Genomic DNA, 27,428 nt, shown 5'->3' on the forward strand with positions numbered 1-27,428 from the left:
CTTCCCAACATCTGGTGTGGTTGGTCTTTTACATCACAGTCGTTTTAATCGGTGTGTGGTGGTTTCTAATGATGGTTACAATTTGCGTGTCCCTAGTTGGCTAATGATGTTCAACTTTTCATGTGCTTATATGCCACCCACATATTTTCTTTGGGGGAAGTGTCTGTTAAAATATTTTGCTCATGTTTTATTGGGTTATTAACTTTTGAGAGCTCTTTATTCATTCTGGATACAATATCTTTATCAGATAGAGGATGTGTAAATGTTCCCTCCTGTTGGTGACTTGTCTTTTCCTCCTCTTCATAGTGTCTTTTGAAGAGAGGTCCAAGCTATCAATTTATTACCTTATGGCTCATACTTTACGTGTCCTAAATAAGAAATCCTTGCCAAACCTGAGGTCACAAAGGTATTTTCCTATGTGTTCTTCTGGAAGCTTCATGATTTTAGCCCTTATATTTAGGTCTACAATTTATTTGGAGTAAATTTTTACATATGGTGCGAGGCATGAAGTGAAGTGGGTTGTTTTGGAGGGGGATAATCCTTTCTTCGGCTAGCTGCCTCGTGCCTTTGCTGAAGATCACTTTCCTGTACGTGTGGGGCCCCCGCCTGGATCCTGCTTTGTTCCGCTGACCGTGTGTTGACGTTTACACGACAGCCACACCACCTGGGTTCCCGCACCTCTCTCTACTAGGCCTTAAAATCAGGCGGTGTCAGACTCTCCAATTTCATTCTTCCTTTTCAAAGCTGTGTTGGCCATGTTAGGCCTTTTGTATTCTCATATGAGTTTTAAAGTCATTTTGTCATTTTCTCCAAAAAAGCCTGCAGTGATCTTGATTGGGGTACAGACAATTTAGGGAGAATCAACAACTTAACAATACTAAGTCCTCTGATCCACAGACATGGTATGTTTCTCCAGTTACTTAGGAATTCTCAGATCCTGATCCACAGACATGATGCGTTTCTCCATTTACCTAGGTATTCTCAAATTTTTCTCAGTTATCTTTTGTAGTTCTCAGAGTACAAGTTCTCACATTTTGGGGACAAATTTCATTTTTAAATGCTGTCATAAAATGGTTTAAAATTTTTAATATCTGATTATTTCTAGTATGTAGAAATATACAACTGATATCTGCATATTGTTCTTATAGCCTGCAACCTTACTAAACTCAGTATCAGTAGCTTTATTTTTTGGTGGATTGCATATGACTGTGTATGCAGACAACTATGTTATCTGTGAATAAAAACAGTTTCATTCCTTCCTTTCCAATCTGGATGCTTTTAATTTCCTTTTTTCCTGTCTGACTCCATAGGCCAGAACTCCCACGTCAACATGGAACACAGGTGAGAAGAGGGCACATCCTCGTCTTTGTCCTTATCGAAAGGGGCATCAGTCTTTCTCCCATAATTGTGACGTTAGCTCTAGCTTTTTCACAGATGTCCTTTATCAGGTTGAGGAAGTTTTCCTCTATTAATTGTTTGCTAGGAGTGTTTACCAGGAATGGGTGTTGAATTTTGTCAAATGCTTTTCCTGCATCCACAAAGATGATCATATGGTTTTTGTTAGTTTTGAAAAAATATGGTGAAATTAATTAATTTTTTAATGTTAAACTATTCCTGGGGTAACCTTGGCTTGGTTATGATGTATTATCCTTTTTATATATTGTGGGATTTAATTTGCTAAAATTTTGCTCACAAGGAATGCTGGTCAGTAGCTTTTTGTTGTTGTTAATGTTTTTATCTTGTTTTGGTATCAAGGTAATATTCACATCATAGAAAAAGTCTTTCTCTCCTTTTCAATTTTCTAGAACAATTTGTGTAGAACTGGTATTATTTTTTCTTAAATATTTGGCAGAATTCACTAGTAAAGCCATCTGGGCTTGACATTTCCTTTGTGAGAATGCTTTTAATTAATTACAAATTAAAAATTTAAAATATATAGGGCTACTCAGGCCATCTCTTTCTTTTTGAGTGAGCTTTGGTAGTTCATGCTTTCAAGGAATTTTTCCATTTCGTCTAAGTTGGCAAACATATTAGCATAAAGTTGTTTGTAATATGATTCGCTTATTATCCTTTCAGTATCTGTAGAATCCATGGAGAAATTGTGTCTCTCATTTCTGATAGTGGTAATTTATGTCATCTTTTTTTTCTGATCCGTCTGACTAGAAGTTTTTCAATTTGCCGATCTTTTCAAAGAACTAGCTTTGGTTTCATTATTTTTCTCTTTCATTTTTCTGTTTTCTCTTTCACTGATTGATCGCCACTCTGATCTTTAATTTTTATTCCTCTGCTTATTTGGGAACTGAGTTTGCTCTTTTTATAGTTTTGTAAGGTGCAGGCTGAAGTAATTGATTTGAATCTTTTCCCATTTCTCCTACAGGTGTTTAGTGCTGTAAATTTCCATCTCGGTATTGCATTGGCAACATCTTAAACACTTTGATAGGTGTTTTTTTATTCCCTTCAGTTCAAAATACTTGCCCCTTGATTTCTTCTGTGGCCCACAGTTATGGTGACGTTTGCTACTTACTTTTCAAATCTTTGGTGTTTCGCACATACATAGCTTTCTGTGTGTGTGTGTGTGTGTGTGTTTTTCTCTGAGATGGAGTTTCGCTGTGTTGCCCAGGCTGGAGTGCAGTGGCGTAATCGCCACTCACTGCAAGCTCTTCCCCGCTGGATTCACGCCATTCTCCTGCCTCAGCCTCCCGAGTAGCTGGGACTACAGGCGCCTGCCACCCGGCCCGGCTAATTTTTTGTATTTTTAGTGGAGATGGGGTTTCACCGTGTTAGCCAGGATGGTCTCGATCTCCTGACCTCGTGATCTGCCCTCCTCAGCCTCCCAAAGTGATGGGATTACACGCGTGAGCCACCGTGCCCGGCCAGCTTTCTGTTTTTTTTAACTGAAGTAAAAGTCACATAACACAAAATTAACCATTTAAAAATATACAATTCAGTGGCACTTACACATTCACAACATTGTGCCACCATCATCTCTAATTCCACAACATTTTCATCACTCCAAAAGGAAACCCCTCACCCATTAAAAAATCATCCCTCATCCTCCTTGCCCTGTTTCTATGGATTTATCTATCTTTCTGTTCCTGATTTCTAATTTAGATTGTGGCACCAGTACATATTTTGTATAACTTAATCTTTTAAATTTATTGAGACTTGTTTTATGGTCCAAAATACAGTCCATGTTGAAACATGTTCATGTGCACACGAAGAGCATCTTATTCTGCTGTTGTTGGGTGAATGTTCTAGAAATATCTTCAGGTCATATTGGTTGGTAGTGTTGTTAAAATCTTCTAGTGATTTGCTGATTTTCTGGCTACTTGTTCTACTAATACCGAGAGAGAGGAACTGAAATCTGACTGTAATTGTAGAGTTGTCTATTTCTCCATTGCAATTCTATCAGTTTTTGCTTCATTGATGTGAAACTCTGTTATTAGGTACAGAAATGTTTGCACTTATAGCCTCTTGACTGGTTGAGCCGTTTGCACTATAAAATGAGTTTGTTCATCCTTGGCAATATTCTTTTTTCCAAAATCGGCTGTGTGTGTTGTTAATATAGCCACTCCAGCTTTCTTTTCATTAGTGTTAGCATGGTTTATTTTTTCCATTCTTCTCCTAACCTATTTATGTCTTAATATTTAAAGTGGCTTTCTTGTAGGTAGCCCATAGTTGGGTTTTGCTTTTTTATATAATCTGACAAATTCTTTTAACTGAGGGTGCTCTGATTATTTAAATTTCATGTGATTATTCCATGATTAGGTCTAAGGTTATCATCTTGCTGTTTATTTTCTGTTGGTCTCACCTGTCCTTTATTCTTTTTCTTTTTTCTGCTTTCAGGGGGACGAATGAATACTTGTTATGATTTCCATTTATCTCCTTTCTTGGCTCATGCAGCATATATCTGTATTCTGGTATTTCTGTGGCTGTTTTGGTATGTAGTGTATGATATCACTTCACGAAGAGCGTAGAAACCTTGCATTTGTTACTGACCTCCCAATCTTTATGCTATTGTTGTCATACATTTTTACATGTTATAGACCCAGTACTACATTGTTATTATTGTTTAAGCAGCCAATTATCTTTTAGAGTGATTTTTAGAAGAAGAATTGGACACACTTTCCCCTGGAGTTTACGTGTTCAAGGCTCTCCATGCACCTGTGTGGATCCACACTTCCAGTGGGTGTGGCTTCCTTCTGCCTGCAGGACTGACTCCAAGAGCTCCTGCAGGGCGCAGCCACTGAGGACGCCTTCCTTCAGCTCTCGAGTGTTTGGAGAAACATCTTTATCTCACCAAGAATCATATTTTCTGGGTATAGAATTCCAGGTTGGCAGTGTGTCCTCTTGGCCTTCACAGAGGTCCCCGCGCTGGGCTCTCAGCTACACTGCCCCTGCGGGAAGCTGCGCCATTCACCTCTGTCACTCTGCACACAATAGGCAGTGCTCTCTGGCTGATGCTAAGATGCTCTTCTTGTCACTGGTGTTAAAGCGTTTGGTTATGGTGTGCCCTGATACAGTTTCATTCCTCTTTCTAGTTCTTGTGCTTGGGACTCATTCAGCTTCTTGGATCTGTGGGTTTGTATTTATTTTTATCAAATTTGGAAAATTTTCAGTCATTAGTTATTCAAATTATTCTGTTTATTCTACTTTCTCCTATTCTCCCAGGATTCCAATTACACCTATATTCGTGCACTTAAAACTGTGTGACTTTAAGTTTTGTTCTTTTTAATTTCATCTTCTCTTCATTTTTAAAAGTTTCTGTTGTTATGTCTCTAAGTTCTCCAGTGTTTTCTCCTGCCATTGTTGTCATTCACCCACCTGGTGCCTTCTTCATCTCCTGTGTTGTGGTTTTCACCCTGAAAGTTTGGGTTTGTCTTCCTTTTATATCTCCACCATTTCTACTTAGCTTTCTGAACATATAGAATACAGTGATAACTTGTCTTCCAATATCTGTGCCCATGGATCAATTTGCTTTTGATTGATCAATTATTCTCCCTATTTTCCTGCTTTTCTATACAGCAATATTTTATTGGTTGCCAGACATTTGGGCTTTGTCTTCCTTTGGGGTCTGGTGGGCATTTCTGCATTCCTGTATGTGTTCTTCAGGCTTGGGCTCTGTTCCGGGACAGTTATCTTCTCAAAGGAAATAGCTGGGTCCTTTCAGGTCTGCCTTCTAGGGTCTCTCAGGCAGGTCTGGAGCGGGGCTCACCCAGGCCTCATGACCCCCGAATGAGGCAAGGCCCTGTGTCTGCTTTGCCCCATGCCCCAGGGATCATGAGGTTTTCCAATCCGGCTGGTGAAGCAGGTGCTGTTCCCACCCTAGAACCCTTTTGGGTGGTTCTTCCCCAGCATGGGGTAGCTTCCTCTCAAGAACGTGCTGATCAGTCCTTGGCAGGACACTCCGGGGCCTCCCCCGCAGGTCTTGGGGTTTTCTCTCTGTGCAGCCCTCCCCGGGGCTCTGTCTCGTGAGTGGCAGTGCCTGGCTGTCCCCAGGCTCTCGGCTCCATCCTGTGACTCAGGTCACCAGCGGACTCCACCCGAGCCACTGTGGTGAGCTCAGACCTTAGCTCGGGGACCACTGCCTGTCATTGCTGACGTCTAGTGTTCTCAAAGTCTTTGTTTCACACACTGTTTGTTTTTTCGTTGTTTCAGATGGGGGAGTATCTGGTCCCTGTTACTCCATTTCAGCTAGAAGCAGAAGTCAGCTGGCTTGTAAGGTAAGTTAAGTGGGGTTTATATCCCGGTGGGAGTGACCCAGTGTGCACAGGAACCAGGACACTTGCTTACGTCTTGAAGTGACAATAGGCCCTGGACGCTGTGAAGCCTCCCTTCTTCCTCAGCTACGGCGCCCTGGGCCAGGCCATACGCTTCCAAGTAATACGCGGTTTTTTGTTCTTCATCTTTCTCGTTCTGGGCACGTAACCTTTATAAGACATAAGAATGGAATTTGGAACAAAAAAATGTTAAAACATTATGTTATTATTACTAAATATTTAATATGTCATTTTCTGTCATTATACTGTATATTTTATTAGTGCTTAAAATGATGTTTTAAAATAGCTAACATGTAAAGACATCCTCAATACATCTTAGAGGTTTAAGAAGCTCGAATAATGCAGTATGTACAGTGTATTATGGTTATAAAAATTAAATCTGCGCTTGAAGGAGATTTGCTGAAGCAATTCCACAGCATCAGCTTTACCCAGCAGGCTGGGTTTGATCAGCTAACTGAACTTCTGCAAGGACAATGTACGACATCCACAGTAACGGACACGGCTCAGATGAGACCTTGTGGTGGGTTACACTTCCCTCGCACAGGCTTCTGCACGCCCGCACTGGGCCCACTGTGTCGAGACGCTTGCATGTGGACAAGTGGGGGCGGCCCCAGCTTGGGGGCAGGGTGGTGGACGGGGCCAGGGAGGCTTTTGCCACGGCAGGGTGACTGGCAGCTGCTGTGGTGGGGACGGCTGGCATCAGGGCTGTGCGGGCCCTGCCCTCGGTGGGAGCAGCCCATGAGATGCTGCCTGGGGCCGGGCTACAGAGCCATGCAGGGTGGGGCCGCCTCCTGAGGTCAGGGCCCTGCAAGCAGCTCAGGGCTGTGCTCGGCATGTGCGCGTGTGACCTGGGCCTGGGCATGGGTGCGTGTGTGCAATGCGCGTGTGCCTGTGGCTGGTGGGGGTGGGTGGTGCTGTATGTCTGTGCGTGTCTGCCAAGGGCTGGAGGTGCAAGGCCCAATGTGGGTGCCCTCGAGGGAGGTGTGGGCAGCCGCAGGGCTGGGGCCAGAAGGAGGCCCTGTCAGGGGCAACGGGGGCTCCCCCAACGGGGAGGGCTGGGCATGTGATCAGAACGTGTGGCTGAGGCAGCAGCTGGCAGCTTCCCAGGGGAGGGGCCTGTGGACCCCGAGGGGGTGCAGCTGGGGTGAGCCAGGCCCAGAAGGCAGGATGGTGCTGGGCGTGTTGTGTGTGGGAGAAGCAGTGACTCCCGTGCAGGGGGCGCGGAGGCAGCCTTACCTCTTGATCTTCGCACGCTCTAGTTTTACGTCAACACAATTCTCTTTGCAGCCACAGTCGATAAACTTTCTCTCAATTTCCAACAGGCCATCATCCATCTCTTTCAGTAGCAACGAGCACTCTGTGGGTTCGGTGACCGCTGACTGCTGTGCAACTCTGACCCGCAGGCTCAGGCACCTGATGGAGGGATGGTTTGGGGCCTGGAGTCAGAAGCCCCAGGGCCGCGTCAGGGCTTGCGGCGGGGCTGCCGCTGTTCTCCCGGGTGTTCATCCAGGGATGCTCGAAGAAACACTCTCGGAGCATTTCTCAAAAATCAACATCATACGGGCCTCATTCTGTGATCGCATGTGATAAAATCAGAAACTAACAAGCCCCACCCCAGCACTGTATCCAGGCAGAAATTCAAAAACCATCTCCTACTTGACTCACTAGTGGAACAGAAACCCACGCTGAAGCGTTGGGCTGTTCACACGCTGCAGCTGGGGGGCGCAGGGCAAGGTCAGAAGGGAGGCAGAGAGCGCAGGCACGAGGCCGCCGCCCCGGAGCAGCCACAGCAGGGCTCTGGGCTGCCCTCGAGCCGATGCAGGCAGCTCCACAAAGATGCAGCAGAACACAAGGAAAGCCTGAGTCAGGCAGAAATCCGTGTTGCTGGGGTCTGTAAACCAAAGCCAGCTCCTTGAAAAGGTCCGCTGCGTTGGAGCCTGTGATTCCGATTTAGAAGGGACGGCGTCGCCATCCTGGCCAACATGGTGAAACCCTATCTCCACTAAAAATACAAAAATTAGCCGGGCATGGTGGCGCGGCCTATAATCCCAGCAACTTGGGAGGCTGAGGCAGGAGAATCACTTGAACCAGGGAGTCGGAGGTTGCAGTGAGCTGAGATTGCACCACTGCACTCCAGCCTGGGCGACAGAGACAGGGCGTTGATAAACGGCAATGAGGGAGGCGTGCCGGCAGCAAGGGTTTTGTGAAAGCTGTAAGAACACACTCCCTACAAATTTATACTGACACACCACCACCTTAGAGGAAAAGGTTTCCTAGGCCCTTCCCAAGGCCCTGAAGTTGACTTTCTAAGCCAAACAGATGGGACATGTGGATGGAAGGTCCACTTCTCAAAGAAAGTCTGAAGCAAGCTCAGGAAACTTCTGGAGCTTTCTGGAGCTGCACGGAAAGCTGTGGATGTGTGGCCCCATGATGTGGGTCTCTGAACTTGCACAGGCTTAACGTATGGCACAAAAATTGCAGATGGAAAAGAGGAAACCACAGCTTTCACGCTAATGAAGTGTTTCTTACAAAGAGTTACCTGGCTTCTAGGTCTGTGATCATGAATTCCAGTAAAGGCAATCGGTTTGGTCTTTCTTTCTTGAGGATCTTGAAGGCATTGATGAGCTTCTGAAATATGTGACACACCTGAGGACAGGCGGGGGTGGATACGGGTGTGTCTGAGGGCGGGCAGGCATGGATACAGGCCTGAGGATGGGTGGGTGGGGGTGGATACGGGTGTGTCTGGGGACAGGCAGGCATGGATACAGGCCTGAGGGTGGGTGGGGGTGGATACGGGTGTGTCTGAGGACAGGCAGGCATGGATACAGGCCTGAGGACAGGCGGGGTGGATACGGGTGTGTCTGGGGACAGGCAGGCATGGATACAGGCCTGAGGATGGGTGGGCGGGGACAGACACGGGCCTGAGGAGAGGTGGGGATGGATACCGGCGTGTCTGAGTGTGGGCAGGGATGGATCCAGGGGTGTCATCAGTGGTCTGCCAGGCAGAGCCCCATGGACGCCCTTCCTCTCCACCAAGCACCTGGCCCGGCACCCAACATGCAGCCCCCGGTCCCCGTGCCTCTTACCGTAGCTTCTCTTCCTGAGTGTTCCATAGACAAGAGCGCCTCTGCCAGGGTCAGAGTGGAATTGTACCAGAACTCCTCACTTCCGCCCAGGTGCTGGGCCTGTGCGATCATTTTCTTGGCTTGTCCATGGTTTTTCTCCTTGTTGGCCAACTGTGCGAGGAGGAGCAGGCACTGGGCCTCTGCACAAGGCTCATCCAGCTCCTGAAGGAGAGAGACTCAGACATGCGTGGGTTCCTCTACAGATGTGTGCAGGTGGGGAGATAGGAGCAGGCAGAGAGAAGGAAGAGGGAGACAGAGAGGCAGAGACAGACAGAGGCACCAGGTGAGGGGAAGACAGGGCCGCTCACTCTGGCAGCGGAAGGGTGGGGCCCATGGCCGCCCTTGCTCTCCCTGACAGGACCTGCGGTCCTGCCCGGCTCCTGCCGCCCTGTGGCTCCTCGAGTAGGACACCCGCCCTCCCCGCCCTCCAGAGGCTTCTCTGGAGTCAGCACCGGCTGCAGCGCGCATGACTGTATCTCATTCCATTTAATTATATTTCAATGATGAGCTGACAAGCGGAATCGGCGTTCAGGAAGGTGCAGCCCTACTCTGGCTGGTCTTCGGGGGGATTTGTCTCCCTCTGCCTGAGCTGAGTGGCAGAAAACTTCGTCCCTGGAGCCTCCTGGGGCTCCTGCTGGCCCTGTCCTGGCCCTGTCTTTTAGGGGCTCCTGCTTGGGGCGAAAGGCTTTGGGACAGCCGTACCTGGACACTGATGCCGAGAGCGGCTCAGAGGCTCCCAGAGCCCGGCCTGCCCATCTGGGGGCCTGCAGCCAGGGAGCTGGGCAGCCACATGATCTGGGACAGAAACACAGGGCAGCCTGTGCTAAGAACAGAGGGGTGCTGGTCAGAGGGTGAGGAGAGGACGGGAGCGGCAGCGGGAAAGCCGGTCCCAGCTGCAGGGCTGCCCGGGTGTCTTCTGCAGTGGAAAGGCAGCGTCCTGTTCCCATGCATCACTTTCTGGCCAAACAAGATGCCCTGTGTGCTCGTTTGGACCTGGGCAGGCCCCTCCCAGGTGTAGGTGCAGGTGTGGGGACAGAGGGGAGGGTGGGCTGATGAGCTGGGGCTACCCGCCAGAGAACAGGTATCCCAGCTGCTAATGGCTCCATTTCTGGCTGTTCCATGCATTTAGATGCCCAGGACGAGGGAGGGGCCCCAGCCACTAGGGAGGGGTGCCCCAGTTGTACCCCTGCCCGACACAGGATCCACCTGGACGCCACAGCCTGCATGCACCTGGGCATGGCTGTGACCGCCAGACGGCGTAGGCAGGGCCTGGGTCCACAGCAGCCTCGTGGGCAGTCAGGCGGCCTGAGGGTAGGCAGGTGGGTGGCTGGGCTCTGTGGAAGGGTATTCCTGGCCTCTGGACCAAGCCTGGCAGGGGGCTGCAGGCCTCTGAGGAGGGAAGAGGGGGAGGCGCTTTGTGGCTGGGCCCAGAGAGCAGGGCTGGCAAGGGTCCAAAGGGGCCGGGCCCCTGCGGGGCTTGTTGAGGGCAGCTACAGTGGGCCAGAGGCCGGCGACAGGGTGGGCAGGGGCTTCCACATGGAGAGGAGGAGGGTGCGGAGGTGGGACAGAGCTTGGCCAGGGGTGAGGAGCGCCCAGAAGGCAGGGAGAGGACAGGGTGGGTGGGGCGGGGTGGGGGGTACGTGAGGCTGATGCCAGGGTTTCCAGGGCCGACACTGAGTGGAGGGGCACAGCCCTGTCCTGAGGAGTGGGCGGCACAAGAACAGTCACAGCCCCCAAGGCAGATGGTTCCAGCCCGGAGGTCTCTGAGGTCAGCAGGGGTCTGCGTGCTGAGTGCTGAGGCCACAGCGGGAGAGCCCAGGGGAGGTCAGACCCCGAGAGACAAGGCTACCGTGTGGGTGGGCCTGAGAGGGGAGGTGCCACCAGCAGGACAGAGAGAGCCCCGCGGAGGAGAGTCCAGAGTGAAAGGGCAGAGCACACTCCCATCGCCGGCCTGGGGGCGCAGGTTCAGGAGGGGCTGTGGGGGCAGCACATGAAGGCAGGCGTTCTGTGCTGTGGGTGTGGCTGAGAAGCCAGGGCGAGCTGAGGGCAACGTTGAGGACAGGAGCTAGGAGGCCTTCAGGCAAGAGGGCGGGAAAGACCAAGGAAACAAACAACTTCCTGTCAGAAGCGCCTGCTGTGAAACAAAGTCCCTGCAAAACAGCCGCCGGCCGCAGGAAGGAGGGCGGCAAACCCGGTGTTCGTGAGAGTCCAGCACCCATCACGTCTGTCCTGGGGCTGGGCTCCAAGGTCCACGGTGGCCCCAGGTATGAGGCAGATTCACTCCCCAAGTCCCAGAGCTCAGGACCACGGAGGCCCCGGCATGAGGCAGACTCACTCCCTAAGTCCCAGGGCTCTCACCACCTCCCACCATCTCCCGACCCCGGGGTGAGGGAGGCCGGGCCTCTGCCCACCTCGGGGGCTTGACTCTTGCCCCGGGAGCTCCCAGCAGCTCTTCCACACCTCCAGCCCTGCGGCTCCAGCAGACGCTGGCCCTCTCCTGTGGCTGCGGCTAAAAGAATGCTGCAACCATGTGTGTCCCTTCCCCAGCTGTCCACAGCATCCTCAGTCCCTTCCTTAGACAAGCTCCCTTTTGACCCTGGTGTGCACACACCTGTCTCTGCTATCAGAGACCTGCACACACCTGTCCCTCTGCCTGAGACCTTCACACACCTGCCCTCAGTGCCTGAGACCTGCACACACCTGTCCCCATGCCTGAGACCTTCACACACCTGTCCCTGCTATCAGAGACCTGCACACACCTGTCCCCAGTGCCTGAGACCCGCACACACCTGTCCCCAGTGCCTCAGACCTGTACACACCTGTCCCCCTGCCTGAGACCTGCACACACCTGTCCCCCTGCTTGAGACCTGCACACACCTGTCCCCCTGCCTGAGACCTTCACACACCTGTCCTCAGTGCCTGAGACCTGCACACACCTGTCCCTGCTATCAGAGACCTGCACACACCTGTCCCTCTGCCTGAGACCTTCACATACCTGCCCTCAGTGCCTGAGACCTGCACACACCTGTCCCTGCTATCAGAGACCTGCACACACCTGTCCCCCTGCCTGAGACCTGCACACACCTGCCCCCTGCTTGAGACCTGCACACACCTGTCCCCCTGCCTGAGACCTTCACACACCTGTCCTCAGTGCCTGAGACCTGCACACACCTGTCCCTGCTATCAGAGACCTGCACACACCTGTCCCTCTGCTTGAGACCTTCACACACCTGTCCTCAGTGCCTGAGACCTGCACACACCTGTCCCCCTGCCTGAGACCTTCACACACCTGTCCTCAGTGCCTGAGACCTGCACACACCTGTCCCTGCTATCAGAGACCTGCACACACCTGTCCCTCTGCCTGAGACCTTCACACACCTGCCCTCAGTGCCTGAGACCTGCACACACCTGTCCCCCTGCCTGAGACCTTCACACACCTGTCCCTCCTATCAGAGACCTGCACACACCTGTCCCCAGTGCCTGAGACCCGCACACACCTGTCCCCAGTGCCTCAGACCTGTACACACCTGTCCCCCCGCCTGAGACCTGCACACACCTGTCCCCCTGCTTGAGACCTGCACACACCTGTCCCTAGTGCCTGAGACCTGCACACACCTGTCCCCCTGCCTGAGACCTGCACACACCTGCCCTCAGTGCCAGAGATAAAGTCTGAACCTCTCAAGGCTTTGATGGGCATCACTGAATTTTTACACCATTCTAGGACCCTCTCTTTTTCTGGAGTTTTTCTTCAAAGCAAGTGACAGGCTGTCTGCTTCTGTAGCTCTGCCTCACCCTCCCAGTGAAAGCAGCTCTAAAATCTGGACAGAAGATGTCACCACGTGTCTGAGGTGAGTTTGGAGGGCAGTCAGTGCTGGCAAAAACTGGCAACTACATTCTTTGCACAGAGAGAAGCACCCGTGGGCCTCCATCCATCTGGCTTTTTCCTGGGGCTGCCATCCCTGCTGGGGGAATGCAGGCACCCGGGGTGAGGAGAGGAGGCTGCAGCTGGGGCTTCCGGTGCTGAGGCTTGCAGGGCCAGTCCCAGGAGGAGGGGCCGAGGCAAAGGGTCCGAGGTCCGCACTCCCCCTCAGGGCTGTCAGCTGGGCTTGGCTGCTCAGGGCAGAGCAGGATGTCACAAAGCCTGGCAGGAACCAGCTGAGACCGAACAGCTGCAGCGCCCGCCGGGGAGACGGGGCCTCAGCAAACGTCCCGGGGCTTTTGCTGGGGACCGTAAGGGTCACATCCAGGGAGTGAGAGCAAAACAAACAAAGACCAGACCAGGCCTGGATCCCTGGACCCAGGCAGCGCCACACACGATCCCCCTTCTAGAACAAAGTGGCGCTTCTGGCAGAGACACCCTCTGGGGTTCTCCAAGTTCTCGTCCAGCCTCAGAAGGTAAGAAACTGACCGTGGCAGGAGGCAGAGCGGAGCCACCGACACCCAAGAGAAACGAGAGGTTGCAGAGACCGACAGCAGGTACTGGAAATAGAAACTTCAGCAAACTTTGAGTGGCAGAGCAAAAGACGGACAGACAGAGGATGCGCAGGACTGACTGCCCGCAGAGAGCTGGACCCAGACAAGAGAGGCACGTGGCCTTGCTAGAGCTGAATGCTACAGCCCAAGCTTCTGCCCGCAGCCCCTCCACTGTGCACAGTGTGCTGGGAGCAGCTGTGGATGGTGATGGGCTGGGAGGGGCTCCTCACCTGGAAAGCCAGGTAAGCCTCCGACAGGAGCAGCCGTGCAGGTTGGTACAGGTTCATCTCCAGCAGAACTTCTGCCTTTAGCATCCACAGGTGGGGAAAGGACGTCCCATCCAGGTCCCTCCCGGTCTCCCCATTCATCTTCAAAATCTGTAAGACACCACAGCCCCAGGCGGCACAGTCCTGACACTTGTGACCTCTCAGTCTCATGGGACAGGCTCTGGCTCAGGAGCCGTCTGTACCATATAGGGAGCTACAGCACACCGAGGGCTCCCTACTGGCCTAGGCACCGTGGGTACCTCGCAAGCTCCCCGTGTGCCCCAAGGCCAGAGCTCAGGCCTTTGCCTTTCCCCCAACAGACCTCCTGCACCCTGTGCACCTCTCTCTTCTCACGAATCCCCTTGCAGCCAACCAAGCCCACCACTAGCCACGTAGAGCCTTTGCTACTCCACACACACACACTGGGGTGTAGGACCCCTTGCTCCACCTCGTGCTGCCGACCAACTCTGGGATCTGGGCCTGCCTGCGGCTGTGCACCCAGCCTTGCTAGGGCGCCCCGGGTGTGGGCCAGTGGCTGAGCCCCTGCACTAGGATCTGGGCCTACCCCACATCCCCCCAGCCTCTCCTTGTTAAGCAGAGCCCCCCGCCTGGGGCGGTGGCTGAGCCCCGCACTGCTGTGTTCTGGATCCAGGTCCTGTGCTGAGCCCCTGTCCTGTCCTGACTGCCAGGTCACAGGAAGCATGGCCTTTGCCCGTCCACAGTGCTCCCACAGTAACTGCGTTTTGGGTTAGGGGCCGGGCTGGTCACCTTCCTTGATGGGCAAATGCAGAGGGGTGCTGTGCTCTCCTGCTGAGGGAAACCCAGGTGGTGGGAGAACCAGTTCTGTCAGACGATGGGGACCTCCAGGCGGAGCCCCCTCTTTGCTGCCCCCACCTTTTCTCAGCCTCTGCCCAGGCGCCCGGCAGGCCTGTTCCAGGGAGGCCCGTGGTGCACATAAAGCTCATCTTTCCCGGGGAACTCCAGGGCCCATGGGACGACAAATCACTCACAGGAAGCCCCTCGCACACTGACACACAGGCTGGCCTCCTGGCTCAGCTGCAGGACACACAGGCCGACCCCTCACACACTGACACACAGGCCAGCCCCTCGCACACTGACACACAGGCTGGCCCCTCGCACACTGACACACAGGCCTGCACCTTGCACACTGACACACAGGCTGGCCTCCTGGCTCAGCTACAGGACACACAGGCCGACCCCTCACACGCTGACACACAGGCCAGCCCCTCGCACACTGACACACAGGCTGGCCCCTCGCACACTGACACACAGGCCTGCACCTTGCACACTGACACACAGGCCGGCCTCCTGGCTCAGCTGCAGGACACACAGGCCGGCCCCTCACACACTGACACACAGGCCGGCCCCTCGCACACTGACACACAGGCCGGCCCCTCGCACACTGACACACAGGCCTGCCCCTCGCACACTGACAGACACACAGGCCGGCCTCCTGGCTCAGCTGCAGCCCTGCATGGCCATGAGGCACCGGCGTCCACTGGGCTGTGGGTCAGAAGGATTCTGGATGGTGAGGTTACCTTGTCCTTGGCTTCCAGTGGTTTGATCTCCCCAGGCTGGACGGGAAGTGTCTGCTCATCCAGTGTTGGCAGGCTTTCTTCTAATAAAGGCTCCTTATTTTTCTCTTTTTTCAACGCGATCTCTTTTCTGCAGCTAATGCGAGGAAAACAGACAATATGCAAAAGAGCCACATGGCCACAAAAATGTCCCTTCATGAGTAACCAAAGAAACGCAAATGAAAACAGCCATAGTTACATTCTTCACGAGAGTGTTTAAAAAGATTTTTTAAAATCCTTGGGATCTAACGGCACATCTGACTCCCAGATTTGTGTCCATCGCTGGTTCTCTCTTCCAAACTCCAAACTCATGTCCAGCTGCTATTTGACAGCCTGACAGGTGTTTAATGAGCATCTCAGACTCCATCTCTCTGGCGTGCCCAGCCCCCGGCCCCGCTGTGCCTCCCGCGGGCACCCCCACCTGAAAGTTTGGCACCAACTACAGGTCCCTGGGTGGGCTCCTGCTCCCCGCTCGGCCTTCCCACAGGGTCTTCAAGGCGTCTGCTACCTTCCCCTTCACTGCTCCACCTGGCCCCGGCCACGGCCCCTAGCTGTCCCACCTTCTGCTGTGTCATGAACACCAGGCCCTGGCCATTTGCCACACCATGTCCAGAGAGGTCCTTTAGAAGACAGGCCAGCACGGGGTCACAGCAGAGGTCAAGACCCGGCAGGCCCAGCCCCGGGGCCTTTTCGTCCTCTGACCTCTGACCCTCTCCCAAGGCCTGCGGGCCCCTCTGCCCAGGCCTCCCCGGCCACGCGCGTTCCAAGTCGAGGCCCCTTTGCCGCCGAGACGTCACTGCTCCCAGCACACTACACCGCGCTGGCCACCCCACACCGCGTTGGCCTCTGCCGTCTGCCACCCTCCACAGCTCGTAAACAAATGAACAGGAGGGAACCAGGACCCTATGGCCTCCACAATTCCTTTGCTCCAAAGTTATTTTAGGGCTGTGAGGACAACTGGGCCAAAGACCAGGTTCCTGGGACACTGCTCTACGCCCCTTATACCAGGAGAGTGTCGACACGGTTCCAATGTTCAGCCGGGCTGCACAGATAACTCATGGTGCACAGATAACTCATGATACTGAAAAACGCAGAGTTCACATTGCAGGTGAACGCTGGTTACCACAAGCCGCTAAGTGAAAGGGTATAGAGAGCTTAATTCCACTTTCACCGTAACAGCATCTGTTTCTATGTAACGGGGAAATGGCTGGAAGAGCATACGTGAAAATATGAACAGGGTTATGCTGAATGATGGGGCCAATCGTGAGCTTTATTTTCCTCTTTCTTTCATCTACATGTTTTAAGATTTTCACTATAAAATGTATCACTTACGTAATTTTAAAAAGTATCTTGTAAAAACTAATAAAAACAGAACAATATACAATCACAGCACAGAAGTATTTCTGAGATGGTCTCTAAATCTAAAAGTGATTTGCTACACTAACGAGAGTTAGTTGTTAAACAGCCTGACGTTAGTAAACTTCAACAGCTCTGAAGTGAACTCGTGCCTGAAGGCTGCCGGACACACGAGTGGCCTGACCGAGCACTGCCTCAGGACCCGGTGCCCAGCACCCAAGGCTCCAGGGCCCAGCACCCAGCCTTTCTGTGCTCCGGGGAGGGGCTCGGGCCACCCTGGGGAGCCCCCCTCACCGCCCCTCCTTCCCTCTGTGAGGAGCTTCTCCCCACAACCCACCTCCAGCACGACCCAGGAGAACCGGCCACAGCCGTGTCCCCCAAGTGCTCACTCTCCCCAGAGGGGCAGGAGTCCAGGGAAGAGGGTGGCCGCGCCAAGGGCGAGACTCAAACCCCAGGCCGCGCAGGGTGGGACTGCACACACCTGGCCTGCTCCAGCTCACTGACGTACACCTGCCCGATCGCCTCTTCATGGTGCGTGGCTGCTTCTCTCAGCTTCAGCTCGGAGCACACGTGGGCGAGGCTGTGGGGAGTGTGGCCGGAAGAGTCAGTGCTGCGCGGGCGCGGAGCGAGCCAGAAGCGAAGCTGCTAGTGTGCTTCACAGAAAACGGTCAACTAACACATCGAGGCATACTTGGATGGTATTTTCAACCATTTTTAAAGGTAAGCGAAATTACTAGGGAAAAGTGCCAGTAGCTCCATCTAATTTCAGGGGGCATTCTCTTCCCGCTCCTTCACAGATCTCGTGTGAGGCATTATCTGTTGCCTCCTGGATGCCATACGAGGAGAAGAGGAGGCCCTCAGGTGGGCTCAGCACCCACCACAACAAGCAGAGAAGCCTCGACTCCTGTTGAAAACCCTATTCTTGTAAAGTGCTTTCAGGCAAGCAGGAAAGTTGCACAGACACCAGGAAGCATCCCTGTGCGGGCCCCGGTGGCCCCTCTCAGCCCCGTGGCCATGCCTGCTCCAGCTTCCTCTCCCGGGCCTGCCCCTGGGATATCTGAGCAAGCTGAGGATGCAACTTGCAGCCTTTCTCCCAGATCGTTTGGGGCCCGGGCGCACCTCCATTTATCACACTGTGCCGTACTGCGCTGCTCAGATATTGCATATTTTACAAATTGAAACTCTGGGGCAGCCCTGAGCGACCAAGTCCATCGGCGCCATTTTCCAACAGTACCTGCTCACTCGGTGTCTCTGTGTCACATTTTGGTAATTCTCAAAATATTTTAAACTTTGTCATTATTATGATTCTGTTACAGTGATCTGTGTTCAGTGATCTTTGAGGTTACCATTGTAATTGTTTTGGGGCACCATCAGCCACGCCCATATAAGACAGTGAACTGAGTCGATAAATGTCCCGTGGGCTCTGATTGCTCCACGGCTTGGCTGCTCCCCCATTTCTCTCCCTCCCCTTGGGCCTCCCTATTCCCCAAGACACAGAAATTTTGAAATTAGGCCAGTTAATAACCCTACAACGGGCTCTAAGTGTTCCGGAGAAAGGAAAAGGTGCACGTCTCTCATGTTAAAGAAAAAGTCAAAAATGATTCATTTCAGGGAGGAAAGCGCGTCAGAAGTGGAGACAGACTGGAAGCTTGGCCCCCTGCACCAGTTGACCAAGTTGTAAGTGCAAAGGGAAAGTTCTGAAAGGAAATGAGAAGCTCCTACAGGGAACATATGAATACAAATGACGAGGAGGTGAAGCCGCCTCAGTGCCAGTATGAAAAAGTTTCCGTGGTCTGCGCCGAAGATCAAACCAGTCACAATATTCCTTCAGGCCGAAGCCTCATCCAGAGCAAGGCCCTCACTCTCTTCAATCCCATGAAGGCTGGGAGACGTGAGGAAGCTGCAGAAGAAAAGTTTGAAGTGGCAGAGGTGGGCTTGTGAGGTTTAAGGACAGAAGCTGTCTCCATCACATAAAAGTGCCAGGTGAAGCAGCAAGTGCTGATGGAGAAGCTGAAGCAAGTTAGCCGGAAGATCCAGCTAATAAGAGCACTGATGGTGGCTACGCTAAACAACAGATTTCCACTGTAGACTGCACAGCTTTCTATTGGAAGAAGATGCCTTCCATGACTTTCAGAGCTAGAGAAGAAAAGTCAATGCCTGGCTTCCAAGCTTCCAAGCACAGGCTGACTCTCTTGCCAGGGGCTAACACAGCCGGGAACTTTGAGTTGAAGCCAATCCTCATTCACCATTCTGAAAATCCCAGGGCCTTTAAGAATGATGCTCAATTGGCCAGGCGCAGTGTCTCACGCCTGTAATCCCAGCACTTTGGGAGGCCGAGGCAGGCAGATCACAAGATTAGGAGATCGAGACCATCCTGTCTAACATGATGAAACCCCATCTCTACTAAAAAAAAAATACAAAAAATTAGCTGGGCGTGTTGGTGGGCACCTGTAGTCCCAGCTACCCACGAGGCTGAGGCAGGAGAATGGCATGAACCTGGGAGGTGGAGCTTGCAGTGAGCTGAGATTGCGCCACTGCACTCCAGCCTGGGCAACAGAGCAAGACTTCATCTCAAAAAAAAAAAAAAAAAAGAATGATGCTCAATCTACTCTGCCTGTGCTCTGTAAGTGGACAACAAAGCCTGGTGACAGCACATCTGTTGACAGCATGGTTTGCTGAATATTTAAAGCCCACTATTGAGACCTACTGCTCAGAAAAACAGATTCCTTTCAAAATAGTGCTGCTCATTTGCAATGCTTCGACCACCCAAGAGTGCTCACGGAGATGTACAAGGAGACGAATGCCATCTCCAGGCCTGCTAACACCACTGCTAACACCGCATCCATGCAGCCCATGGATCAAGGAAGCATTTCGACTTTCAAGTCTTACTATTTATGAAGCACATTTAATAAAGTTATAGCTGCCACAGAGAGTGATTCTTCTGATGGATCTGGGCAAAGTGAATTGAAAACCTTCTGGAAAGGATTCACCATTCTAGATCCCATTAAGAACATTCCTGATTCATGGGAGGAGGCCAAAATAGCAGCATTAACAGGAATTTGGAAGAAGTTGATTCCAACCCTCGTGGATGATTTTGAAGGATCCAAGATTTCAGTAGAAGGAGCTACAGATGTGGGGGAAAGAGCAAGAGAAGTAGAATCAGAAGTGGAGCCTGAAGATGGGACTGAATTGCTGCAATCTCAAGAGAAAACTTGAATGGATGCGGAATTGCCTCTTATGGATGAGCAGAGAAAGTGGTTTCTTGAGACGGGATCTGCTCCTGGTGAAGACGCTGTGAGAACACTGTGGAAATGACAAAAGGGACCTAGAATATTCCAGACATTGGGTTGATAAAGTGGCAGCAGCATTTAAGAGACTGACTCCAATTTTGAAAGAACTTCTGCCATGGGTAAAATTCTATCAAACAGCATTGCATGCTACAGAGAAATCTTTTGTGAAAGAGTTGATCCATGTGGCAAATTTTATTGTTGTCTTATTTTAAGAAATTGCCAGCCTTTTTAGCATTTTGAGTACATACATTTTAAATGGATGTATGTACATTTTTTTAGACATAATGCTATCACACACTTAATAGACTACAGAATAGTGTAAACCTAACTTTTATATACTCTGGAAAACCAAAAAATTCATGTGACTTGCTTTACTGTGATATTTGTTTTGTTTTGGAACACAACCTGTAATATCTCCAAGATATGCCTGTATTTCCTTAAAACAAGAATATTCTCCTAAGGATCAGGTAGAAATTTTAAAATAAAAATATCATATTTTATCTTTTAAATTTTTAGTAACAGGGTCATGCTCTGTTGCCCAGGCTAGAGTGCAGGGGCATGATCATAACTCACTGCAGCCTCCATTTCTTAGGCTCAGGTGATCCTCTTGCCTCAGCCTCCTGAGTAGTTGCGACAACAGGTGTGTGTGTCACTATACCTGGCTAATATATTTTTTAAATTTTTTGTAGAGATAGGGTCTTGCTATGTTGCCCAGGCTGGTCTCAAACTCCTGGGATCAAATAGTCCTCCCGTCCCAACCAAGAATACCATTTTTATATTCAAATATTTTTATTTACTTGGTGTTCAAGTCCCAGGTACTTTATTATTTACACAGTCAACTACAGAATTAATGCCTTAACATGTTGTTCATTTTTGTATTGCTTTGGGGAAATCACACTCCGAAAAAGGAGCTGTACCCACCGAAGGTGGTAGAGATCCGCTAGGCCCTTGCTTCCCACCACGGAGTCCGAAATCAGCACCCCCAACTGCAGGACGGGAACCGTGAGTTCGTGCAGGCACATCTTCTGCAGGGCCTTGACCAGGTGGTCCAGGAAATACAAACTGTACGTCTGCATGGACACACAACACACACAGGAGGTCCCAGGAGCGGGTGTAGACCACAAGCATACGGGTCTTTCCTCAGAGAACTCCCTCCCTCCCCATGCCAGCGCATGTCTGCACACAGCAGGTGCTCAGTGTGTGTCCGCACACAGCAGGTGCTCAGTGCGTTTCTGTGGGATGGATGGAGGCTGTGCTATCTTCCTTCCCTCTTCCACTCGTGGGTTTCATTTTGTCACGTGATAATCTTTGTGAACATCAGCACCCAAGTATGAAGATCCTCACAAGAAACACACCCATTCATGGATTTATTCAAATTTATGTGTTTGTTTCATTTTTCCACTAAAATCTACTGACTCATTAGAGACAGAATTTCTTTGTGTGCGCATACAACCACTTAAAAATTTAATATATAGAGAAGAGCTAATGCTTCCTATGATGTTGGACTCGGTTTGTTAAAACCATTACTCTTGAGTGGAACATTAGGAAAGTTGGATGACCTGTTGCAAAAATGTACTTCTAAGAACTGGAGGGTAATCAATATCCAAAGAATGACTGGGCCGAGATCTGGAAGTCAGTATGCATCCAGGGACACAAGCCTGGCTATCAGGCACTGAGGCATCCAGGGACACGAGCCTGGCTATCAAGCACTGAGGCATCCAGTAACACAAGCCTGGCTATCAGACACTGAGGCATCCAGGGACACGAGCCTGGCTATCAAGCACTGAGGCATCCAGGGATACGAGCCTGGCTATCAGGCACTGAGGCATACAGTAACAAGAGCCTGGCTATCAGGCATTGAGGCAGCTAAGGGCCCCATGGGGCTCCACATCGTGCTGCAGGCTGGGCTTAGAAAATGGGGTTCAGGGCCCACCAAGAGCTCCACTCTCTCACTCTCTCTCTCAGGCTGGGTTCTTGAAGGGCTGCACCTCAGAATTCCAGGCAATCTAGGAGGAGGCCATCCCCTCAGGGATGACAGCCAGGCAGAGGGGCCGTGCGGGCAGCCTAGAAAGCACAGGGTCCTTTGAGAGGTCAGTGGAATTGATCACTCCCAGTGAGGCTGATCGGGAGAGTGAGCGAGGGGTGACAGGGCTCTACAGGTCCCACAGGCATTAAAAGGTAATACAAGGACATTGAGAACAACTTCATGGCAATACATCCAAAATGTATTTTCAATAAAAACATCCCAGAAAAACTCAACCCATGAAAACTGTTACAAGAAGAAACAGAAACTCTGAAGAATTCTATAACTATGAAATAAATTGGATCCATAATTTAAAATTTTCCCAAACAGAAGCTCTGGGCTCAGATGGCTTTACCAGAGAATTCTTCCACACATTTAAGGATGAAATAACCACCAATCTTATACAAATTTCTCCTAAGAATGGTCAGAAAGCAACACTTGCTAACTGACTAAAAGGCCAGCATAACTTTTACCACATCCTGAGGAGGACACACAAGAAAGGAAAATTAAACATCGTCTTCCTCACAAGCACAGATGCACACACCCTGGACACAAGAGCCGCCAACCAAAGCTGGTGACATAAAGTGAGTGACAGCACAGTCAAGCTGCCCTATTGTGATAATCATTAGAAAGAATCAAGGTAATTAATTCAAGGAATGAAGGAGGAAAACATCATCTGCATAGATGGAGAAAAATATAAAAGCATTCATGACTAAAATTATTAACGAATAGAAATAAACTTCCTTAATCAATAAAGAGCTATAAAAACCTACAACAAACATCAATTATACTTCAGAGTAAAATGTTGGAAACTTTCCTTTGAGATAGGGTGCGCAACATAAAAATAGATGTTATCACCATTTTTATTCAACCTCATACTGGAGGTCCTTGCCAGAATATAAGGCAAGGTAAAGAAAAAACAGTGTAAAGAGTGGAAACTAAAAAAGAAAAATGTGTTTGCAGATAAAACGACGATGTACACACAAAATCCAAAATAATCTACAGACAAATTACTAAAGTTATAAAGAGCTTAACAAAATGGATGCTTACAAGGCCAAAATGAAAACAATTACATTTCTATAGTTTATCTGGAATTTAAACATGAAACAAAAAAGCTATATTAACAACAGCATCAAAAATATCAAATACACAGAAATAAATCTGACATGCATAACTGCCATGCAGAAAACTCTGGTCTATTGTTAAGAGATGCTGAAGAAGACCTAAGTCAATGGAGAGACAGACCATGTCCATGGATCAAAAGGCTGAACACCATAACAATGTCAGTTCTCCACAAAGTAATTTACAGATTCAATGCAATGTCAGTAAAAACTCTACCAGGGTTTGTGATGGGTCCTGACACACTGATTCGAAAATACACATGGACGTGCAATGGAGAATAAAAAGAATAGCCCAACCGTCCTGAAGAATGAGGTAAGGAGATTTTCTCTACCAAATACTCATGGTTGTGAAGCTCAGTAATTGACATTGAGATGACGCTGCAAGGACAAAAAACTAACAGGAAGTAAGAGAGACCCCAAAGCAGCCCCATGCACAGGTGGGCACCTGCTCAAGCCCAGTGCAGCCAGCAGGGAAGGTGGCCAGTGACATTTCAGGAAGTGGTGTCAGAACAACGGGACACCCTGACTGCCAAGCTTGAGGCTTGACCCCTACCTCACACCACACACACATCAAGTTCAGGTGACAGGCAAAACTATAAAGGTGCAAAATATTTCCACTTTTTGGAAAAATACTATAACAGAATATCTGTACAACCTCCAGAAATGAAAACATCAAAAAAAAGGACACACAAAAAACTGACCAATTACAAAGGAAAAGACTAATGCCTCTTATTATATTAAAACTACTAATCCCTGTTCCCAAAAAGAACTCCTTAACAGAGTGGAAAGGCAAGGCACGAAGTGGAGGCAGATCTGCTGGTCACACGGCTGCTCATGTGATTTTCCAGAATAAAGGATTCCTTCAAACCAATCAGGAAAAGTCAGAAAGCTTAATTAAGCTTTTTGTGACAGCCTGGAGGGTACATCACAAAAGAGGATCTCCAAGGATAGGAAGCACTGAAGGCCAACCTCACTGTGGCCAGGGGTGTCCCATTAAACCATGGGGAATGCCCCTGCCCACCCACCGGCTGCTGATATTGAAGGGAGTGGCATTAGCAGGGATCTGCGCAGGGCCACTCTACCCACGGCAGGCACGGCAGTGAACTGAATGACCACTATGGAAATCATTCCATGACCAGCATGGCAGCGTGGCACCAAACACCACAGGTGGAGATTCACATCCTCCATGGTCCAGAAAGTCTGTGATGGGTGTGTCCTCCAGGCATGGGGGCATGTGGGCACCAGGACACAGTGCACGGATAGTCACAGAAGCTTCATGTAGTAGCTGTTAACCAGAAACAACCCATCCACCAGCAGGCGGATGGATGAACTATGGCCTGTCCATGTAATGCGTCACCCACAGCAATGCATGAAACACAGACAGACTATGGCCTGTCCACACAATGTGTCACCCACAGCAATGCATGAAACACAGACAGACTATGGCCTGTCCACACAATGTGTCACCCACAGCAATGCATGAAACACAGACAGACCATGGTCTGTCCATGCAATGGGTCACCCACAGCAATGCATGAAACACAGACAGACCACGGTCTGTCCACGCAATGGGCAACCCACAACAATGCATGGAAACAAACACAGACCACGGCCTGTCTATGTAATTGCCACCCACAGCAATGCACAAAACAAATCATGGGGACACAGCGAGCATGGTCGGGTCCCACAGACAGAGTCCCAGGTGAAGGATGCTCGCCAAAGAGAATCCACCCCAACAAGGCACAGAGAGCAAGTGGACACCCAGTCCTAGCCCCTGGAGCTGTGCGCATGGCTACAGAATGGCAAAAAGGACTTGTGGATGTGATAAGGTGAGGACCCCGAGGTGGGGAGGGTCTCTGGGATAGTCCAGGTGTGCCCTAAATGCAATTCCGTGGGAGGGAGCGAGAGATTTGATCCACACAAAAGAGGAGGCCACGTGACCACGGAGGCCGACCGGGATGAGGCAAGAGGGATCTTCCCCGGCCCCTTTGGAGGGTGTGCCGCCCTCCCGACACCTGGATTTGGGCCCAGGGACACTGATTTTCGGCTTCCGGCCTCCAGAACCATGAGGGGATCAATTTCTGTTGTCTTAACCACCCGGTTGTGGGAGCTTGTCATGAACACCTGTCCTGTCTCGCTAGGTATGTGTTGGACTTGAGTGGGGAAAGAAGGAAGGCTTTCCTGAGTGTCGGCAGTTGGGGGCAGACAGTGGTGCTGTGAAGGCCTGTGGGAGGCTGGGGGCTGATGGGACTCTGTCCTGTCCTCCTTTTTCTGGCTACAGTTCACAGTGGAAACTGGACTTGGGGACAGGTCATGGGGACACCATGCTGTGACCAAGGTCTTGAGCCTTTTCGTTATGTCAACGTACCGGCTTCTGGATACTTGAGGGGTTAACAGTAGAGTCACTTCTGTCCTGTTTCAGTACAGACAGCACTTCCTCGGGGCAGGAGTAGGAAGCCCACTCTTCTATGCTTGTGGGTAAGTCTTCCAGTTGTTTGATAGGAGCTGGGCTTTGAGACTAGAAAGGGAAGAATACAGGATTTACCTGAAACGGTGGAGTTGAAACAGCAGACACCCCCCGGCCCCCCAGCATGGCTGTGCAGCAGACAGGCCACAGCCCTGGGGAGCCGGCATTCCCCCCACCAGCAGGCCCCAGCGAGCGCCCAGATCCAGCCTCTGACAGTTTCCAGGCACTGCACGCAAAGCTTTCTGCCCCGTGCACAGCCAGAGTTGGCCTGGGGGTGCCCAGGCTCAGGACTCCTGAGAGCTAAGGCTCTGCAGCCTCTGCCTCCTGCGTCTCCCCTCAGTGACAGCTGGCTGGTGAGCTCAGCAGTGCTGGTGCCAGGGTCCGGGTGTGAGCGTCCCGCTCTGGGAAGCTGGGCAGCCAAGTGGTTTCTCAGACCTGCCCGGCACTTTGAGAAGTGGATACTTGCAGAGAGAAAGGTTTCATGGGATGAGAAAAACACTTTTCTCACTGCTCTGGGACCCAGGCCCTGGGCTGTGTCTGCTGCCATGGCCTCTGAGCCCGGCAGACCTGGCACAACGTGCTCTGTGCAAACTGCGTGCGTTACATGGCTAGCTCCAGGCCCAGGATTCCAGCCAGGGACAAGCCAGGGTGCTTTACAGACATTCCCTCGTATTGTCCTCCAAGAACCCTGACAGGGAGAGAAACTGAGGCACAGAGGCCGGCCGGGGCCCAGCCTCTGCACTGAGGCCACCTCGGGCTCCTCCGAGAACCCTGATAGGCAGGGAAACTGAGGCACAGGCCATCCCAGGCCCGGCCTCTGCACCACGGCCACCTGGGCGTCACCTGCTTGGACTCCTTGACTTTCTCTTCCTTTCCCTTCTCCTTGTCCTTCTCTTTACTCCTCTCATTCTCCTTCTCTTTACTCCTCTCATTCTCCTTCTCTTTTTTAGGCAATAACGGATGTGAGCTGGTTGCTGCCAGGGGTCTGTTTTCCGGAACTGATTTTCCTGCTGTCATCAAAGAAACCTGGGCAGGGAAGAAATCCACATTTGCAGCACTGAAAACCCACCCACTGCCCACTCCGCCTACCCTCCACTCCTGGATGAGGGACGCTCAGACCCGCGGGGCTCCCCAGACTCTAGTGCTCTGGGGGTCTTGCATCCCCGTCAGCTGCCGTCAGGGGAGCCCCTAGAGCACGGAGCTGGGCTGGCCCGGGGTGTGGGCACTGGGGGCTACAGGGACATGCCTGTGAGCATGCTAGCCCTGCAGGTGTCCCTCAGTCTCACTCCACTGTCAGGGACACAGCAGGATACCCCCGGCCCTGGGGCTCCCTGCTGGCCATCCCACACCCTCCCTGCAGCGGCCCTTGTAGGGGATGTGCCCAGGCAGGGAGGACACTGGGCACATCTCCTTGGCAGGCCCTGCCGGCCCCTCGCTGCCCTGACACATGGGGGTCTGGGGCAGGCGTGGCTGGCCCTGGGGGAGACTTGCCACTCCTCGGGTGAATGAGTTCGAGGTCTCTAATTAAGAACACATGAGAATAACGTTGAGCAATTCTCCTAGAAGAGTCACAAAGAATGGCAGCGTGGGTGCCCACGGCCCCAGGTCTGGCAGTGGTTGAGGCTGGTGGGGGGCTAGCGTGGAACATTCTGAAGACGGGATGGGGGGGCCTCCCTGCCTTTCCTGCTCTGCCCATGGCTGGGCAGTGGCCCTCTTGAGATGCCCTATGGGGGCTCCGGGCAAACTCGTCCTCAGAAGAAAGGCCTGCCATGCCTGGCGCTGCCCTGCTGGGGTGTAGCCTGCGGGAGGCCTGGACAGACGCACGGGGTGGCCCCCAACAGCTGCTCCTGGTGGGCTTTACAGGGAGAGGTGGTAGGAGGAGCAGGACAAGGAGGGGGGTGGGAGTGGGGCGCAGAAGAAGGCTCTGGAAGC

General features: G+C 51.4%; 1 protein-coding gene across 1 annotated transcript in view; it reads right to left on the reverse strand.

The window, feature by feature from the left end:
- The window catches only part of CFAP46 (cilia and flagella associated protein 46), a 132,908-nt gene that overhangs the window by 42,460 nt on the left and 63,020 nt on the right, over positions 1 to 27,428 (reverse strand). Inside the window, 10 exon segments of the mRNA XM_054473811.2 lie at positions 5,794 to 5,929; positions 7,017 to 7,193; positions 8,320 to 8,426; positions 8,867 to 9,067; positions 13,609 to 13,755; positions 15,204 to 15,336; positions 17,077 to 17,175; positions 20,807 to 20,955; positions 25,398 to 25,547; positions 26,340 to 26,522. Of these exon segments, the coding sequence (XP_054329786.1) occupies positions 5,794 to 5,929; positions 7,017 to 7,193; positions 8,320 to 8,426; positions 8,867 to 9,067; positions 13,609 to 13,755; positions 15,204 to 15,336; positions 17,077 to 17,175; positions 20,807 to 20,955; positions 25,398 to 25,547; positions 26,340 to 26,522 (1,482 nt within the window).

Source organism: Pongo pygmaeus, chromosome 8 (genome assembly GCF_028885625.2).
Source record: "Pongo pygmaeus isolate AG05252 chromosome 8, NHGRI_mPonPyg2-v2.0_pri, whole genome shotgun sequence".
NCBI classification, from domain to species: domain Eukaryota; kingdom Metazoa; phylum Chordata; class Mammalia; order Primates; family Hominidae; genus Pongo; species Pongo pygmaeus.